The sequence below is a fragment of the Myiozetetes cayanensis genome, unplaced genomic scaffold (genome assembly GCF_022539395.1).
Source record: "Myiozetetes cayanensis isolate MyiCay16 unplaced genomic scaffold, myiCay2020 scf27, whole genome shotgun sequence".
In the NCBI taxonomy this organism is placed as follows: Eukaryota; Metazoa; Chordata; class Aves; order Passeriformes; family Tyrannidae; genus Myiozetetes; species Myiozetetes cayanensis.
Genome location: NW_026087488.1, coordinates 6,978,058 through 6,998,510, shown reverse-complemented (window position 1 = coordinate 6,998,510; position 20,453 = coordinate 6,978,058). Strand labels below are relative to the sequence as shown.

General features: G+C 48.1%; 1 protein-coding gene across 1 annotated transcript in view; it reads left to right on the top strand.

Annotated features, from left to right (window-relative positions):
• COL26A1 (collagen type XXVI alpha 1 chain) overlaps nucleotides 1-20,453 on the top strand; it is a 158,664-nt gene that overhangs the window by 104,299 nt on the left and 33,912 nt on the right. Inside the window, 1 exon segment of the mRNA XM_050322047.1 lies at nucleotides 14,850-14,911. Coding sequence (XP_050178004.1) covers nucleotides 14,850-14,911 — 62 coding nt within the window.

Genomic DNA, 20,453 nt, shown 5'->3' with positions numbered 1-20,453 from the left:
GGAAGCAGAAAAGTCTGTAGAGACAAGTTAACCAACCCAGCTCACAGGCAGAGCTGGGGGCCGACACCCCCTCTGAAGTGTGCTGGTTATCCCAAGCATTAGGAGGTGCTGCTGTGCCCATACTGCTAAAGGCTTCCCCCACCTTGATTCCATCTCTTCCTGTTGTCACAAACTTGGTTTTTAGCCTATGCACCAGCTGCTGGAGAGGTGCTGGGTTCCTCTTCCCGTGGCTCAGCCAAAAGGACAGCAGCTGCTCTCCCTCCTTGAGCCTGGGACCGCTTTTTCCCCACAGTGTGCAGAGTGACTGCCATTATCCCAAGAAACCACCCCAGAACCAACCTCAGCCCTTTTACACACAACCAGAGTGGATGCTGCAGCTTGTTTCCCTCAGTAGGTCTCACACAATATTCTGAGTTCAGAGGGACCCTGAAGGATCCCCAAGTCCAGCTCTTCAGTGATCCCCATACAGGGATCAAACCCATAACCCTGCTGTTATCACCCCGCTCTAACCATCTGAGCTGATCTCTGCTCTGTCTGTGGTTGTATTTCTTGGAAGCATCATCTCCAGTGGAGGCAGGGGCTGTTTTACAGGCTTGTTTCAGCACTTGGGAGAGCTGTGTGTGTGCTGTGCATGCCTGGCTGGCCGGGGGTGGGATGGGGGAGATGCTGCCAGGAGCGCGAGCGGGGGAACGGAGGCGCTTTCGTTCCTCACCAAGTTTTGCTCCTGGAGCTGAGTAAACGTTTTCTGTGCTGAGCCAGCAGTGTGCAGGGTGAGGGTTTGTCACATTCCCAGTGATAATTGCCTTGTCTCCCCCCTGCAGGTGCTCCTGGCCGCCAGCACCGTTCCTTTCCCAACCAGGACCGTAAGTGGGCAACACGACCCTCCCGGAAAGGCAGAGCCTCAGAGTGAAGGGGGTGCACTCCTGGGGGGGCTGTGGCAGCCAGGGATGCCCTTTGCTTGTGGGGAAAAGCTCAAGGGAGGGGGTCTGTGAGCCTCTGCCTGCTCTTTGCCTCAGTTTCCCTCAGGTACCTGGAGGGCAGGGAAAAGGGGAGTTGGGAATGGCCGACTCCCCTCAGGGAATTGCCCAGGGAAAAGGGGAGTTGGGAATGGCCAGCTCCCCTCAGGGAATTGCCCAGGGAAAAGGGGAGTTGGGAATGGCCAGCTCCCCTCAGGGAATTGCCCAGGCAGTAATTGGTGAGCACCTGGGAAGGGCCATCCTGCTTGCACTTTCCTATTTTTCGCTTGGTTCACTGTCAGGGGGGACACCAGGCTCCACACACCCTGGCTCTGTCCCAGGGTGTCTGTTGTGCTTGCCTTGTCATTAAAACTCACCCCCTGGTTTCCCCAACCTGCTCATGCTCCTCATCAGTCCTTGGGGGTGGTGTGTTGAGAAGAGCCAGACCTGGGGTTGGCTTGATGAGGTAAGTGCTCAGAGGGACGTGGCTGTGACCCTGTGTGCAAGTGCAGGCTCTCCCACGAGCAGAGAGGTTCCTCAGCCACTGACATCCAGCAGCCTGGTGTTTCTGTGTCACTCATGTGGGTGTTTCTGAACAGCCTCCCCTGAGAAAACCAAAATGGTTTTTAAGGTTGAAAGTGAATGAAACTTATTGGTGGTGGACAAACTGTGTGTCTCCAAATTCATGGAGAAAAGTGGCTTGAAAGCTCTCTGCTGCATGTGCAAAACCCCAACCAAAGTTTTAAAATTCAGCCATATGTATCCAATGACAGTTAATTGACGAGAAGCAGGAATTTACATGGGAGTCTTTGTAGCTGATGGCCATGGGCAGCTTTTGTGGAAGAGAAAAACTGTGGGAGCTCTGAAGCCCCACAGACGCTGAGCACACGAGTTATTCCCAAGGGCTGGTTGGGAAAGCAGTGGTGTGCAGGAGCATGAGGAGCTCTCACTGAGCCTCTTTGCTCTCCTTGCTGAACACTCAGCAGAAAAATAAATGTCCCATAGCTCAGAAGCTCCTGTGAAGCCTCAGATTAGGACAAGCCCCGATCTTTCTGCTCCAGCCTCTGTGGGGATGTGCTTCGTGCTCCAGTTGCAATTCCTCTCTGTGTGCTCTGCCCATGGATGCCACAGGACATGCCACTGATTCCTCATTGCCCGTGGCTGTCCAGTGTGGAATTGGACATTGGAATTGGCAGAGCTGGAGGAGTGGGCAGGAGCCAGAGGGACACCCTGGGCAGGATCTGCCTCAGATCTGCAGCATCTGCTGCATCCCTTGGGTGGGACCCTGAAGCTGAAGATGCCCAACACCTATTCCCAGTGATCCCTAAGGAGGGCTTTTGGAGTGTGTAACAGCTTCCTTGGAATTCTTTGTTCTTATGGTATGAGGAAAAAAAAAAAAATGTCTGAATAGAGAAGTCAGTCCCAGTCCTGCTGGAGGGAAGGGTCCTTCAGTTCTTGTTCCTATCCTCACTCTGCCTTGATTTGGGATGCTGTTGCTTACTCCTCTCTGTTCCTTGGGCATGTCCTGGCACACAAGTGCATTTCTTACCACACTGCCCCTTGTGCTGGAAGTGCCAGGCAGAGGAGCTGATGACATGTCCAAAGACACATGGGAAAGTATTGTGTCAGCAGGAATTACATCTTCATTTTCTCCAGTGCTTATTACTGGTCCTGCCACAGGCCAGTCTTGGTTCTGGGTTGCCTTTTTGAAGTGGTGATTTGTTTCCTTGGTCTGTCTGATGGGGGTTTAAGATAATCAGAGGGGATAATCTCCTCTGAGGACAGGAGCTGGGGTTTTTCAGCCTGGAGAAGAGAAGACTCTGAGGAGACCCACTGTGGCCTTCCAGTACCTAAAAGGGGCTTATAAAAAGGAGGGAGAGGGACTTTTTATACAGGCTGGTAGTGACAGGACAAGGAGCAATGGTTTTAAACTCAAAGAGGGCAGGTTTAGATTAGATGTTAGGAAGAAATTCTTTACCTACTGGGTGGTGAGGCCCTGGCACAGGTTGCCCAGAGAAGCTGTGGCTGCCCTATCCCTGGAAGTGTCCAGGACCAGGTTGGACAGGGCTTGGAGCAACCTGGGCTAGTGGAAAGTGTCCCTGCCTGTGGCAGGGGGGCTGAAAATGGATGTTCTTTAAGTTCCCTTCCAACCCAAACCATTCTGTCATCCTATGAGTTACAGGTTGGTTGGTTTTAGGGGTTTTTTTTTTGACTGTGCAAGGAATTCTCCTTACTGGCAACCTGGTCTGGGATTCTTCTAGTTGTCTGATGTTTGAAGGTTTCCTTCTATGGTTTGCTCTTAGTCATGTAGCTTCCAGATGATATGCTGATTTGTAGGCTGTTGGCCAAACTCTTAGAATTGTGGGGCAGGAAGGTAGAGACTTATTGCTTGTGTTTGATTATGGGCTTTTTCTACACCTTGGTGATCTGCATCCCAGTACCTTGGGAATGCCTCTCCAGGCATCTGGCCCGCTGCCTCAGCAGGTAATCCAGTGTTTACTGCTGGAAGGCTTTCAGAAGTGTGAGTTTCTGCTGTGTTTCTAGAAGGGACTGTCTGTTTTCTGTGACACTGTGGTGTTCCTCGTGGGCTTGTAAGCACCGTGGCACAGAGAGATCTGCAGATGCTTCTGGCCACACTCAGGCACTTCCAGCCCTTCCCAAGGTGGGTGTCTCTGCCTGGTGTTTGCCATTGGCTGTTTCTGAGGCTTCAGCCCATCAGAAACTTAAATTTCAGGGAGTGAAGTGGAATTTGAACTATCTGAATATAGTCCGTTGTGTCAAATCAAATGATTTGTTAAAGTGAGGCCAGATTTGTGGGGGAGAATCAATCTTTTTTATTAGATCAACTGATGTGGAAAAAGCAGACAAACTTTCAGGCATAATAACCCTTCTCCTGGCCTGTGTTTGTATTGCAAGAATGAAGGGACCTGTCTGCCAGGGGAGACTGTGCTTTAGGATATGCATTCACAATGTTCCTCAACAGCTTGGTCTGAACACAGACATGGGTGGCATTTTTGGGTGTGCTTGTACCCTTTTTGGGGTAGAAAACTTTGTCTCCCTCTGTGTTTGGACACTAGATGTTCCTCCAGAACAAATAATGGGCTCTGCTCTGCAGCTGACTCGTTGTGCAAGTCTGGGGCTGATTACTGATTCCCTCTGTGCCTCAATTTCCATCTGTAAAATGTCACAGATGCCCACCATTCATAAATCGCTTTCAGATTTCCAGATGAGGTGCTGTGTAAGTGTAGAATAGCATTAGTTTATGCATATTGTGCTAGAGGATAATATAAACCACATGCAGCAGAAGAGCCTCGCAGATGTCTCTCTTTCAACTGCAAAAGGCAAGGCCCGGGCTGATGATTTAGCACAGCACTAATTGGACTCAAATAGGAGATTGCTTTTGTACTGATGCAATTGTCACCATTAAAGTCCTCGTTTACCCACAGTTTTTGGAGGTAGCCCAGTTATCTCCTGTTGGGGGGAGCTGGAGAGTTTCAGAGCAGAGCCATTCCCAGCGAACACCGACGTTTGTCCAGCATCCCCCACGCTGCTGTTCCTCACCCTCTGCAAAGGGACCGGGCCATGGTTTACTTTGAGCGTGCTTGGCCTCCAGCTGCACTTAGCACTTTTTTGCTGGCACATCCTAATCTCAAAGCAGAGGCATTTCAGTCATTTCCAGTGCCATTCCTGGGTGTTGCACACACAGGAATCCCCGGTTATCGATAAGAAAAGCTGTTCCCGTGGATGTGAGCGAGTGAGTGCCTGGCAGCTGGTCAGCATTAAGTGAGTTCTCAAAGTTTAAAGGATTTGTGGGCTGTGATGGTTTGGGTTCAGGTAATTAACTCCAGTGAAGTGCTTGAGATTGTCTTGCAGACACATTTCGTGGAGAAAGATGAACCTAAACAGTTAAGAACTTTGATTTGATGAAGTGCCCTCGAGTTTCTATATTGCACTGTTGGGGCTAAACTCTCAGTGGGTATGAAACCTGGGAGCTCTTTAGCTGCAGGAGAATTATGGTTGTTCCTTCCAGTTGCAATCTGGCCCTGTGCTTGTTCTGAAGTGCCAAAATCATTGCTGCTGCCAGCGGCGTCACGTGGCAGCAGCGACCGTGCACCGAGCCTCTAAAGCTGTCCCTGAGCTGTGTCATTTTAAAGCCCTGCTTGGGGCTTATTTGCCAGTGCATTGCTGCCTGGTGCTGCGAAGTGATGCTGAGCTGTTGTGGAGTGGGGTTGGAGGGGATGAAGGTGTCTCTGGAGATCTCCAGTTCCTTCTGGGTGTCTCGCAGGCGAATTGCGCCATTCCGCGTTTGTCCGCTCTGGCCTCGCCGGCTGCTCTCCCTGTTCCTCGTCAGTGCTCAGAGGGAGGGTCAGAATTCACTGTCAAATCCTCCACAGCTGGAAGAGTAACATAATATCGAGGCTGAGTGCGTGGGGTGACAGGCATGGGGAGAGCAGGTTGGCTGACACCCAGCCTTACCCAGTGCTCGCCATGTTCCAGCAGAAATCTCCCCTGGTGCTGGGCCTTCATTGACATTTAAGGCTTTTTTTTTAGGAGAGTTTCAAGGTGGAGGCAGCTGGAACCTCAAAACTAAGCTCCCCAAAGTGCCCCCAGCGTGATGTCTTAGGGGACACTTGCACTGTGGTGCTCATTGTTGTGTCGATATCACAACTCAGAGAAGCACAAACAGAAAAATGGTGAAGAAGGGCTTGGTCCCATCAGAAAGTAAATGGATCCTCAGGTTTGGGAAGCATTTAGTGAGTTGTGTGTTAAAATAACAGGGTGTGGGAATCGTGGTAAACACTTTCAATGTGAATATCCTCTGATTTTTCAATCTAAAATGAGTTGGAAGTGTAACTGTTTCGAGGAGTTAAAAATCTGAAGCTGAAACGTGCCTGGCTAACCCCAAGCAGATATTTCCTCTACTAATTTTTCTTCCCCCCAGTAGTTAACAAGGAAACAACAGGAAAACAAACCCAAACAAACAGTCTTTTGCACAGCCTTGTGCTCCCCACTGATCTGATGCAAGAGTTACCTTCACGTTATGGGGACCAGATGATGGGAGGGATTTGCTGGGTCCCCTGACACCCACCCCAGTGTCCCTGGGTGTCTCTGAGAACAAAATCACAGCTGCAGAGAGAGTGGAAGGGATTCCTCTTCCTGCTGCTCAAAAAGGACCATTGCAGAGCTCAGGGGGATTTAGATAAAGGCCAGCAAAGGGTAATGAGCAGCATTCCTGGATCCTTGAGCCCTTTCATTGCAGCTCCCAAGTGCTGAGTGATGGTCATTAGCCTCGGGCAGGGCTGTGGGGGCCCTGCAGAGCCCCAGGGAGGAGGGAAGTGTGGGAGAATGGACAAACCTGAAGCTGAAATGTTGACATGGGAAACCAAACCTTTACAAAAGTGCCCTTGGCAATAGTAATAATAATAATTAACTGTAAAGCATGGGCAGATATAGTATTTTGATGTTCAGGGAGCCAAGTTCTTCTGAACTCAAACCATCCTTCTCAGTGGCTTAAACAACTCTTTTCCTTATTGGTATTTCAGCTAATTTTGTGTCGTGGCTAAAGGAAACCAGTGGTAAATGTTCTGGATGAGGAACAACTGGAGCTTGACTGAGCACCCTGAGTGGCACATGGTGGTGGGTTACAGGGACTTGGTGCAGAGAGGAGGGGTCCAGCCTTGCAGGCAGAAGTAATAAAACTCCAAGCAGAGATAGAATTTAAGGTCAGAAATCCAACCTGGAAACAAGATGCATATTTTTCTGTACAATGGTTAACTTTGGAGGCAGTTCACTAAGGAAAGCTCGGCTGTCTGGCTCAGGAGTGGCTTTCTGAAACACAAACTCCAGCTAAGCACACGTTGTTTGGCTCGAGACTGTGAGAGATTCTCTGACCTGTGATACACAGGTGCAGAACCAATATTGTGAGAGTCCCTCCAGGCTTCCCGGTGAGCCTGGACTGGAATGTTTCCTTTTGTCCTGTCTGCTTCCTTATTTCATGTTACACTACTCCATATTTTGACTGCATTTTCCCCCTGATTGCTTCTCCCAGCAGGGAAAAGCAGCCTCTTTTGTAAGGGATGTGAGACCCTCTCGGTTCAAGATGAACTTTTGAGCATGGTGGAGTTCCCATGTGTTCTTCCACAGGGGTCAGGTCCCATGAAGTGTCTCTCCATGAGAAATTAGTCTGAGTTAATGATGGTGGGTATGAGATGCTGGATTTTGGCACAGTGAGGACTGGACCAGCTCCTTCCCCTGGGAAGGAGCTCCAGGCCCTGTGGGCTCTGTGCCCTTGTAAGGAAGACATGTGGACTCCCTGCTTTTAATTTGGGGCCTGTCTTGCTGTGAGAGGTTTGTAAATGCATATTGTTCATACACTACCTATGTATCTTTATTTTCTGTCTTTTTATTTGCTTTGTGTGCTTTGCTGCCACGCACTGGCACAGTGGTGAATCAGGGGACAGGTTTTTTGGTGCCATATCAAAAGTGTTGGGCACCCACAGCACCACCAGCATCCCTTGGAGCACCACGTTCAGCAGCTCCACTATCAGCAAGCCTGTGAATGAATGATCTAATTCCACCTGCACAGGCCTAACCAGCAGAATGGCTGTGGAAGAACACAAATCCTGAGAGCAATTATGGATAAAATTAAGCAGTGGGGTGGGTGGGACACGGTGCACGTGTGAAATTTGAAATAAAACCGTGTGAGCTGTTTAAGAATAGACCTGGGTGAACAATGGAGGAGGTTCTTTGGGTTTGTTTGCCAAAACAAAACAATTGGAAAGAAAAATGATTTGGGAGAATCTGAAATGGAAAATGTTGAGGTTTTGACACAATGTAATAACTAAAATACGGGTTGGGGTCAACTGAAATTGCTTCACTCAACCAAACTAAACCGTTTAGTTTCACTTAGGACTAGTTTCACTTAAGACTATTTAATTAGTTGGTCTAATTTTTAATTTAACTGAGATTTGAAAGAAATGCTATTTCATAACTTAGGACTGAAACGTGTCATTCAGAAAGTATGAAAAATCATTTAAGAAAAAACCCCCGGAGAGAATATTGCAAAAATTTAAGAAATTGCACACTTTTTTTTTTTTCCCCACTCAAGACAATGCCCCAAATTTCGTGTAGCTCCTCGAATGGGAGTTGTTATCCAAAACTGCGTTTTGTGGTAAACTTCCTTTTCACTCAGTTTTGCTGAGGTTTTCTCTTACAGACATTTCAAAATCACAGAATATCATGACAATGAAAAAAATATTTATTGCTTATTCAGGGGGAAAAAAAGCCCTTTCCTGTTTAACAAGGTAGAAGAAAGTAGACACAAAAGTGAAGTATGAACACTTTACAAGCGGAAAAGGATCAGATAGCAGTTCTCATAAGAAAGGAAATTTGAGCTGCTTTTTAAAGATAGCCAGTAAAGTTAAGGGTAAGGGTTGTTATAATAGAGATATGAGAGAGATTACAAATGGGGGAATTTTGGCAGTGAGCAGGGTCTCCTTGCAGGGATGGTGAATTATCTGGAATGAAGGTAAAAAGGCAAAAATATTCTGTAGGTGTTCTGTTTCATATTGATGGGCAACCTAATAACTCACCATTTCCAGGTGAAAATAAAACTTTCCAGCCTGCAAAATCCTGATGTGAAAGCTGTGGGAAAGCACAAGCCCTTGCTGTCAAATGAGACCATCTTTAAATTTCTCTGACCCCCCAGTTCCTGATCTGTGAGGGCCTTTAATTCTGCTCCAGTCAGTGGGGTTACTGTGGGGCTCTGTCAGTGCTGCTCTTGAACTTGGCATTAGAGGGACTGTGTGTTCTGAGAGAGCCTGTGGGTTTGGGTGGTTGTTTGGCACAGAAAGGGGGCAAGAAGGAAGGTGGTGTCTCTCCCTCCTCCCTCCTTCCTTCCACACTTCCCCATGGATGAGACACAGCCTCGCTCAGCAGGGGAAGCAGAAGGGCCCTTGCTCAGGGTGTGAGGTGAGGCTGTGGCCAGGTTGGAGCCTGCAATGTTTGCAGGTCAACCAGGACACAGATTTCCCCTCTGGACACGTGAAATGCTGGGCAGAGAATGGGCCAGCAGCTCCTCTCTCGGTTGGGTGCCTTGGCCAGTCTATCCCAGTGTCCCAGCTCTGACAGACCCTGCCCTTCCTGCCCTGTCTGTGCCCAAAGGAGAACATTTGCAATGCTCACAGCAAGGAAATACCACAGCAGTGAACTGAGTCTCCATGATCCTACACTAAACAACACTCTGAGAGCTTCCCCTTGCAGAGAAACAGATCCTGCTCCAGATCACTGTGGCAAGGGCAGGTGGGAACCCTTCCTTCCTGCACTCTCCAAACCTTTGATTCCCAAAACTTTGCTCCTCAAACCAGAGGCTACTGGGTGACACAAGTGCTCATCCTCCCCGTGGCTGCTGGCAGCCCTTTGCCCCTCACCTGCTCAAACCCCAGCACAGCCCTACGGACACGGCCGGTTCTAAACAACTACAATTAATAAAGTCTATCTGGCCAACATCTGACTCTCATTAGAGGAAATGTGTTGAAAAAAACAGATCCCAGGTTGGCTGTGATTTATGGCTCGGGCCTGCTCTCCTTCACAGGCACTGGCGAAAGCTTTTGCGAAGGGCCAGAACATAAACTACTTAAGGAAACTCAGTAACCATGTAAAGAGGCTGGAAGGGTCAGATCAGACAAATTAAAGAGAGGTGGAGATGCAGGCCCAGGCTGGCTGTCCCCCACTGAGGGCCACCTAGGTAGGCACAGGAGATCTGTGTTCGTATTCCTGCTGTGGAATTTGACTTGAAATCCATTCTGTGCCAGAGTCTGAAAGTGTCACTGGCTTTTTTTCTGCCTGAACTGTGTGTCTGTGTGTGGCACTGAGGGGATGGAAGGGTCAGTGGTCTGGTGGTTTCTCTCAAGAGTGTCCAAATATAACATGGCTGGTGCATGACATCCTGGGTGCTCACTGAGTTGACAGTACAAGCTGTACTTCCCACTTCCCCTGGGAGTTTCCAGCTTTATCCTTTTCTCTTTGCAAAGAAACATGGTTATCTGGACTAATTTAGACCAATCCTCTTCCAGATGTGCTCAGAGACTACTCTGAACTTGTCCTAGAGAAAGTGCTGAGAAAAGCTGGTCTCCTGCTTGCTTTGGCAGAAAAAATTTCCTTCAGACTGGACCTGCTTGAGTGGTGTGTCAGTGGTTTTTATGGCAGTGCCCCCAGACCACAGCTGTGGTGGTGCTCGATCCCTGCTCTGGGTGGTGCTGACGGTGCAGTTGCCGGCACGGTGAGAGCTGTCGTGTTTCGTGGAGCTGCTGTTGCATTCCCGGTGCTCCAACATGGGCTGTTGGCACAGCTCTGGTTTGCTCCCCCTGCCCTGGGATAACCCAGCTTGTCCTCTTTGTGCATTTCTGAGCAGTGCAGTGGAGGTGGTGGCCTTGATTAGATGGAGAGAGAAGAGCTGCCAGACAAGTTGTCTGATGAAAATCAAATCTCTAATTTCTTTCTCCGTGTAAATGTTACGTTTGGTCCTTTTTCATCCTCTGACCTCGGATTTTTTACATTAAACTAACAATGGATGAAAGGAAAGGGAGACTGGGAGGAGGAAAGTGTTGTTTAGAATCTGAGCAGGTTGAAGCATGAGCTGCAAATGTGATTCTTATGTCCCCAAGCCTGACTCTGTGCTACGCCCCATTGCATTGCAAGGTTGAAGTTTCTTGTAATGGCAAAATATGGCCTTGAAAAAACTGGCTGCAAAGACTTTATTTGTTTAAACAAAGGCTTTGTGATTCCAGAATTCTCTCCCCTTTCACATGCTGTAAACCACCTCCTCCGCCTCCCCTCTGAAACGTGAATTTTGGAGTAATCCATCAAGGAAAAGAGAGACAGAGCCTTGATCCCTTGACTTCAGTTGAGCTGTGCAATTTATATCTACTGAGCATCTGGCTGTAGGGAAAGCAAAAGCTCTTTTAATATTCTGCAGAGACTCTGGGTATACAAATGAGCGTGGGCTGTCAGAGCTGAGAAATGGGGCAGAGATGCCAAGAGGTTTCTTTGCTGTTCTGCACAAAACTGACCTACGGCCCCAGGGTGAAAGTTGGGCTGGTTCCTTTTTTATTCCCCTCAGTGCCCCTGTGATAACTGTGCTGGAATCATCAGAGCCCTGTTGGTATGAAGCTGTTATCACACCTTTCCTGTTATTACAATTTGAGTGAGGAATCAGAGTGGGACTTTCTGCCTCGAGAAGCTGAAACGTGCAACTATTTAATCATGAAATTATGCAAAGCAGGAATGCCAAGTTTGCAAGGCACCTGAAGTCAGTCTTTCACTGCTGTAGGTCACTTGTAGGAGTGTCTCCAGAGTGGAAGCTGCAGGCAAAAGGACCTGATCCCAGCTGGCAAAGCTGCAGCTCAGCCTTTAATCGAAGATGGGTCAAATGTAGCACCTTCTGGGTCAGGGTTAAGGGGGTCACTGCCAGCATGGGCTTCATGCCTTGTTATTTTCCAGCATGTGGCACCTACCACGTCTCTGCTGCATTGCACTTTTCCATCCCTCCAGTTGCACTGCAGCCTGAGAGGGGGAATGGGAAGGGAGAGGTGGCTCGGGCAGTATCGGTGAGACGTGGTGGAGACAGGCTGGGTGTCGTGGGATATGCTGGTAACTGTCCCATGTTCATTATCTCAATTATTTATCCTCCCTGCTGGAATATTTCTAAAACAAATCCTACCATGTGTTTTGAGGTTGGGATTCACAGAGTGAAATCACAACTCCTTTCTCAGAGTTTAGCTGGAAAAATACAAATCTGCCAAGGAGGAATAGAAGGGAAATAAACTGTGGTTCTGTGTAGCAACAAGTGATGGATTTCTGCAGATATGGAAAGCGTCTGCTCTGGAGTCCCAGGTCCCTGAGTGTGTGTATTTGCCCCAGTGTTGTATTTGTTCCATGAGAAATAATGAAGTGAGATTCTCAAGGTCGTTTTAATAACTCAGATTGCTTTCACCCTGATCTGAAAATTCAGCTTCACAGCCCCAGGCCTTGGATCCACCAGCCATGAGGATTAGACGCTAAATAGTTCAGTGCACCCTAGTCAGGGAAGATATTTGTTAGCCTGATTTGTCACCACCATTCTCAGGCTTTCTACAAGGACAGATAAGGATCCCAGACCTTGAAGCAGTTCCTGGTGAGTGAGCTTTGAATGTAGTTTCTGAAACTGCAGTCCTGGGCATTCATCTCTGTGTTTGAAAGCATCACTCATCTGTTGGTCAGCTAAATAATTGTCCCAAGGATTTGCTGGCAGGATGTTTGCCTTAGTAAGAAGGTCTTTGGCATTAGGACATCCACTTTCTGGATTATTTAAATGTCTTTTGGGTGCAGGCTAAGTACCCTGGGTGTGGATCTGGGTTTCCAGGAATTTCACAACAGAAGGGATCAGAGTTCAAATCCAGCTTGAACTTAAGTATTTCATTTTCTGACCTGGGCTGTGTTCTCTGTATGCTTTGACAGGCACCACTGACATGGAGATGATAATTACTGCGAATCTCACATGCAGTGATGCTGCTGCTTTCTCCTCCCTTCTGTCATTTTGCTAATTTAGATCTAACTTTTTCTGCTGCAAATGCACCTGAGAGGGCTCTTTGAGACACTCTTGGAGAGCAGAGAGAGCTGCTGGACTGGTGCTTTTCCTGCTCCCTGTCCAGCAGAGACAAGCAGAGTGTCCTTCCCCCCTGGGAGCTGGTTGATTTACCCCTGTGCAGAGGGGTAGTACAAACCCCTTTTTATGAGCTGGACTCTCCAAAGGGAGCTTAAATGATCAATCCATCTCAAATTATGCACAGAGATGGTTTTCAGACAGCTCAAGTCAATCTCTCTAAGCCTGTGGGAGTTACTAATATGTGCAAGCCAGCAGGAGGGAGAGCAGGGCTCCGTATTTTATTTGCTCTGTAACACATCTGCTACATCTTTTGGCTCCTGGGAGCACTGGATTTAGTCAGTCTTATCTTTCTGTGGGGATGAGCAAGATCAGAAGCTTGAAGCTGGTTACATGCAGAACGTAATTCCCTGTTTTACACACCACAAGCAGATCCAGACCAAACAAACCTCACCCATTTCCTTCCCTCTGGGACAGTGCACTTATGGCTCTTGTGTATTCATGGGCCAATTCAAGCCAAAAAATATTGTCCAAGATCCTATTGCAGGGAATAAAAATAAACAAATGTTGGGTAAAAGAAAGCCCTGTCAGTGTTGACCTGTGAGGAAATCCCTCCATCTGAGTGTTCCTGAAGCATCAGATGCTTTGTCTGCAAAATGTTGTGTATTATGAGGTGGAAGCTCTGTGTCTGGCTCCTTTGGGAAGCTGCACAGCTCCTCACAGAGGACCAGTGAGAGAATTCCTTTGGAAGGTTTATGCAGTGGGTGATTGGTTGCTGATTGCACTCGAGCAATCTTCTTAGCCTGTAAATCACCAGGGTGGGACAGCCGAGCTTCCCGGCCCTCCAAGCCGTGTGCTCGAATCTTTCCGTGGCTGAGAGCCACTGGCACGTGCCATGTGCTTCATAAACCCAGCAAGTGTCTGTGGGTGAAGGCTGGAGAGATGCCTTGGAGCTCCCTGTGCAATAGGGGACAAAGCTGGATGGGGGAACAGCTGAATCCAGGTGTTGGGGTGATGTTTAGTCAAGTCAAAATCTGTGTTCACCCATTCCTTGCCATAGGGAGGCACTGGACGTGGCACCCTGCATTGTTATAACCTCAGCCTGAGCTGTACCTGAATGGTCTGTGATGGCTCAAGAAATACAGTTTTACATCCCCAGCCCTATGGAAACACCAGAATTAAATATTTCTATGGCCAGTCAATGAAAACTGAATCTGACCCTTAAGGAGCACAAAGCACATACAAACAGATATGTTTCTGCTCCATGGGGTGTGAGATAACAGTGATTCCTCACCTGAATATGGATGGTTTATTCTCTGAAATACTTTATGCTGTCATGATAGGTGAGTGGTCCAGGCTGGAGAGCTTCTCTGAGGGCTGGGAATGGGCAGTTCCACACTGCTGCAAAGCACTGGGAAAGCACCTTCTGGATTAAATCTCTGTTCAGGGCTTTATCCTCCTTCACTCACTTCAACGTTGCTGAGATGAAAACAGAGGCAAAGCAGCAGGCCTTCTGTTTAGATAAGTGATGTCCTTTGTATTGAGCAATCATTTTAACCTGCACTCAGCCCATTCTGTTAATGTTTGCTCTCACTGAGGCCTCCTGTCAGGACTCCTTTGGTGGCTGCTGCCTATCAGTTGCTTCCACGAAAACCACTCCACGCTGCAGCTCTGGGCTGCATCAGCCCTGGGGTCTGCCTTGGATCTTCTGGCTGTCACTGAGACAGATGATTTGTTGTGGGAGTGGTAACATGGCCCAGGAGCCCAGGGATGGAGCAGGACTCCCCAGGGTTGGGCATTTTCTATGGTCATTTCTCTCCTTGGTATTTGACCAGTGCAGTGCTACAGGAGAGGGTCCAAAAGGGAGTGGTGGTCGTGCAGCCTGGTGTCCTGTGAGGTGGGAGCACATGGCACACCAGCTTGCCCCAGGGGCAGAACAGTTGTCTCTGCTGATGACAGCAAATCATGCTGGTTGGCACCGTGAAAAGTCTTAAAACTGATTTTTATTTCATCTGCATTCTCCCTACTGGGAACTTAATTTCCCACCCAACATCCCCAAACAAGGTTCATGTAAGGTGGCTGTGGCTTTTGACCTGTGCAGTGGACTTGAATACTTATTTTTGCCCCATAACTGATCTTGACTCACTTTTCCATGTCCTTTGGATCAAAGGGATCAGGGTCTGCAGACTGAAGCCATGGATTAAAATGCAAAGTCCATGGAAGTTTTACATCCCTCTTTTTGTTCTCTCTAGAATGCATGAACTGCACGAGGCTGGCGGACATGACCGAGAGGCTGAACACGCTCGAGGCCAAGGTAAGGACCTGCCTTTATTCTGCTGTTTGGCAGAAACTTCCAAGAGTTTCTGGTGAAAAACACGTTGAATTGGCAGCCCTGGAGAGATCAGGTGTCTGCTCTTCCATCCACAATGAGGAACACCGTGTGGCAGTGGTTCTGCCCCAGGAAATGAGGCGGCACCGCTGTGCACGTGGGCATCACTCACCTCTAGCCTGGCTCCTTCCCCTCCCCATGGAGGTTTGAACAGTTTCTCCTTAGCCTGCTCTTCAAGTCTTCAAGTGCAATCCAGTCCTGCTTTTTCATCCCTTTCCCGAAAGGTGGGAGGCTCTCGTGCATACTTTAGTGGAGACAAATGTTAAGGGGAGACCTTCACGTTGTGGGGTTTTTTTCTGCAAATCATTTTAATTTCTACCTACTGGGATTCAGATAAATTGTTCCAGTCAGGCAACAAAGCAGCTGAGTCAGCATTCCCCTTTGATCTGTGGTCCCTCCTGTGACAGCCCACTCCTGGCTGTTAGTTATCGTGCTTTGGTCCTTGTAAGGCATTTGCTGCTGTTATTATTCATTAGCTGATGCTTATCAATGACATAAAAGAATTTGGGGAGAAACCTTTGAGGAGGGAGGTGGTGGTTGTATGGTGTTTTTGAGGCCAGTACATGATATTATGGTAATTTGGGAATTGTTTGTGCTGAAGTGAAGTGAGCAATGTTGTCTGGAACTTCATCAAAGCCTGCACGGTTATATTTCACTACAGGAAAATGAAGGGGTGGGGGGAATGAAATTCTGGGGAGCAGAATTATTGGAGTGAAAACAACTGGTGTAGTGCAGAGGACAAAGGTGAGCTGGATTGTTTTCTGAGCAGCAGGAGCTGCAGGTGGGTGTCCTTTGGCAGGGGGGGAAAGAGGGGCTGGGGACTGACCTCTGCGTGTGCAGTCCCAAATCCAAGTGAGACACGGGGCTGGCTTCAGAGGCACGTAAATCAGCCCTCCCCTGCTCAGCCCGTGGCCAGCTGTACCTTTCTTCACTTTCCAGGACTTTCTGCGTCTGGCTCACTGGAAAATGACAACCAAAGTCTGCCCTGACATCAGCGCGCCCACACTGAGCCGGCTCGGGCCGCTCTGTGTTCGTGTCTGCAACGTGTGAGGGGCTGGTGGAACACCAGCTGGGGCCTGCAGGGCTCTGTGGAGGAGCAGGGAGGTCCTACCTGCCCCATTCCCCTCGGGAGGGTTGGATGTGCTGTGTTGCATCTCTGATTTAGTGCTGCACTCAGGCAGTTCGTGTTGTTGCTGGGATGGGTTTCCTTCTGACTTCCCTCTGCTCCCACACAGATCCAAGCTGGGAGCAAGGCTCATCAAAGGGTTTAATTTCATGGAGGGAAATGAGTTATTGCCTTCTGTTGTGAGAGGCTGTGTCTCTGCAAGGAGACCTTCTGCAGCACAGCCCAGCAAGGTCCTTATCAATCTTTTGGCTTCCACTTTGTTTGAAAAGCTGTGGATGCTGTGCAAAAATGGACTGCAGCAATTAAATGGAGAGTGAAGTAACAGTACACGAATGCTGGTGCTGGACACAAGAGAAATATGCTGATCCTTTTTTTTTCAAGGTTAATTTAAGTTCAGTTTGATCTATGTAGCAATCTAATGAACTCAGTTATTATTCAATAATAGCCAGCACCATTAAAAAGGTGCTTGCATTTGTTTGGTATTGTCTGCATTCCTGCTCTGGATTTTGGAGAAAGATCCCTGTTTTGCTGGATGATCTAGATGTGAAGTTGTCTCTCAGCTCTCCAAACTGTCTTCTTGTAAAGTCTGGTTTCACCACAACAACCTGTTCCAAGGAGGACAGGAGTGATGGGCTGGGCACACTCACCTCTGCCAGTGTTGGAGACTTTCACCCCTGATTTTTGCAGTACCATTCTGCAAAGGCAGGTGTGGAACTTCATCCTTCCCATGGGCAGAGCTGGATTTTGCTGCCACAGTCCTGCTCCCTCTGGGGACAGCTGAAGTTGAAGGGCTTTTCTGCTTTTGCTCTTTTCACCTTCAGCCCAGCAGGACCATGCTGAGCTCAGAGAATGGCAGTGGGCAAGACCAGCCTGTGGTTTCTTCCTTCCCGACTCCTCTGCAGCTTTTATAGCAGCCCCCCTAAAACTGGGGATATAACCAGAAATGGTCTCACCTTTCTTATTACAAGTTGGTTCCAGCTACCCTGTCATCTCCATTTGCTCTGTACCAGACCCACTGGGTGCCAGAGACGTGAAAGCTTCGTTGATGGTGTTGAGCTTGAAACCTGCAGGCCACAGGAATCTGCCTCAGGGAGGGTGGTGGTGACCTGTTGACCAGGACAAAGAACGGTGTGGGCTGGAAGCAAACTACCCTCTCCCCAAGCCCCAACGTGCCAAACCTTATTTCTCTCCTATGACATCTTACTTGACATCCCTCCAGCACCCCCTGGGCCCGGGGGGAGCCTCCTTGTAGGGAGGGCACCATGAACTCTGCTTTTATTTCACAGGAGAGGTTTCACTTCGGCCAGCACGGTGTCTTAGTGGGAAGTGTGTACAGTCCTTCCCAAATTTCCTGAGCCTGATGCTGCCCTCCTGTGTCACAGGATGAGCTCAGACAAACTCCTTGGAAGCTCAAGAGAGCAGGGCTGATGCCCAGGGCTGGCAGGGGAACAGTTAGATCTGGCAGGGGAGCAGGCAACTGCCTACAAATTTCTGCTCACTTAGTTCACCCAGTTTCTTTTAATCACAGCTGTGGTATTAGTCCCAGGTTTTGCTTGGAGCTGAGCTGGTAAAACCCAGTCTTACCTCCTGACACCACTTTTGGGAAGCTCGGGGCGTTTCACTTAAAGCTTTAATGCTGGGAGATAACGTTACATCTCCAGTGTCTGACTGATTCATCGTGTGATTGATAAAGGACACGCATATTTTTTGCATGAAAACAACCCTTGTAACGTGATTTCCCCACGCTGAAGATTCCGAAAGGTTTTAAAGGAAATCTTTGCACTGTGCACGGAGTCAGATCAATACATTGCTATTTATCTGAAATCAGCTCATTTGTTCAGGACAGATTACCCACAGCACCTTCACTACCCCGTGTCTTTGGATTATCATTACTTGGAGTTTTAATGTGACCATTGTATGAAATGTTTCTGTATCTCCACCTTCTTCCAAGCAGTTACATGAAATACTGGCAGCTGTCTGGGATGTTTTATGGGGATTGTCTTTTCTTTCTCTGATAGATAATAAAACAATTCCCTGCTGTAGTGGAGAAATATTTGGAAGATAGCAAATGTTTCCCAGTGCTGTGACATGGCTGAAAAATTGGGAGGGAAACCAGAGCTGCTTGGCTGTGAGGCTGCTGTTGATTCCACAGAGTGGACACGAGCAGTTGCTTGATACTTCAAGGACTTGCATGGATTTTCCACGTTCTGTGTGTGATACAGAACACTAGCAGTTACTTATCTCCTTTCTTTTCTGAACAGGAAGGTGTCGTAATTAATCCTTAAGGTTTCCTAATGATCCTGTGCAGAATCTGCCTCTCCACCTTCAGCAATTTGAATTTGGGCATTGAATTTAAGGAGTGTTGGGGCTGTTTCACAGGTAGCTGTATAATAACTGGCTGGTTTCCAGTAGCAGTGACAACCTTAAATCAATCTGCTGTAAAGTTTCTAATTTAATGCTGAGTTTCTGTAGGTCAGTTAATGAATCAAATATTCCTAAGAATAGAATGCAACTTCCTGGCTGGTTCTTGCTAAGGGGAACCATGAACCAAGACTGGGTGGGCAAACTGAATTATGTGTCAATATTCGTATCTTATCGAACTTTATCTCTTGGTCTTTTGCTAATTTGCAAAATACTGATTATGATTAAACCACTTGAGGTAGTTCATGTACTGGCCCTTCTCTCATTTGGGCATCCTGCTGTCTGTCAGAATGACAGTTAAAATCCTTTCTTTCTCAAGTCTAGAAATTTTTGGACCTTATTTCTTATCACTGTTGGACAGAAGAAGCAATCTGTCCCCTAAGACTGTTCCACGTGTTTGGCCAATGCTGTGAATCGTTTGCCAGAACAACAGGAAGGCTGCAAAGACCTCCTTGTCCACCATCCCCTCCCACAAAGTCCTTTAGTTACAAGTTTGGCATTTTTAGTCTGATAGATTTTAATATTTTTGTAAAGTAACTTTGAAAAATTCTCTTTTCCTATGACAGGCAACTGAATCTGCCAAGCAATTCCTGTGGTGTGTTCAGTACCTGGGAACGTTGTTTACAAGCTTTGTTTTTAAAGAGAAATAATTTTGTGGCCAGACAGGAGGTTTTGGTAAGGGAGGTGTTGAGGAGCCTAAGGGATGTTAGTACCCAAACATGCAAACTTCCACTTGATCCTAATCAGAAATTCTCGTGGAGCTTCATAAGGGAAATACGATCTGAAAATAGAGATGACTTTGGGTCCTTTTTTTGTTTCAGCTCACACCAAGGTGAGCCAGGAAAGGTCCAAGCCCCTCATCTTTTCCTGTTGTGCTGCTCTTCTTGCAGCTGTCAGAGCTCAGTAGAGCACATGAGGCATCTGAGCCTCTTTGAGTGGGAGGATGTGAATCCCTCAGAGCTGAGGGCTCCTCACCTGGTGGGATGGAGAGCTGATCCCGAAGCCATTGCTGGGAACAGGTCGTGCTTTGTCAAGACTGAGTTCACCTCTGGCCTGGCTCCATGTCCTGCACTCCTACATCCCCACAGGTGACAAGCAATACAATACACTGGGCAGAGAAGAATGAGGTGATTTTGAGGGTGGGAGGTTATGGCTTTGATGGATTTTTATCAGATGTTTTAAGGGACCGATGGGGAATGTGATTTCACTCTGAGCTCCTTCGTGTGCTTCACTCTGCAGTGAGTCCTAGCACAGCATGGAAGGAGAGCTGGATCCTCTCCACACCCCTGGCCCCATCTCCCCTGGCTGTCCCAGCTGGGGGTGCAGTGCTGGCTGCAGGGCTCTCAGAGGTAACTCCTCACTGCGGAGCAGACTCAGGGAAGCTCCCTGGGTGTCTCAGAGGACCACGACCAGTCCTTCCCTCCCTGCTGCTCTCTCAGGCAAAACCTTGAGGGCTGATGATCTGCTGAACAGTGCCTTTGTTTCACCTGAACTAGCAGGGTAGCCCATGCTTTTGTGTCTGCTCTGCTCTGGTTCCCCTCCAGAGGGTACCACTGAGGAAACAGCCACTTTTTCCGCCCTCCTCTTTGGAAATCCTGTAAAACTGTTTGTAGAAAGAACAAGAACGGTGCTACCTGTGGTTTCATGGAAGCCTTTGGTCCATATTCCTGTCTTCTATTCTTGAGCTGATGACATAAACCTCACCTCTTGCTCTGCATTGAGTCACCACAATGACATCAGCTATGGCTCTCCCCAGAATTTATCAATGCAGCGAAAACTCCTCCATGCACTAATTATCTTGTCCCCTTTGGCCAAAGCCTCTCAGATGTTATAAGGATGAAGTCACCCAGGTTCTTCCTGGGCACCCAGTTCATCAGACTTTAGTGGACTTTTACTGAATGTCTTTGGGCCTTTGAAACC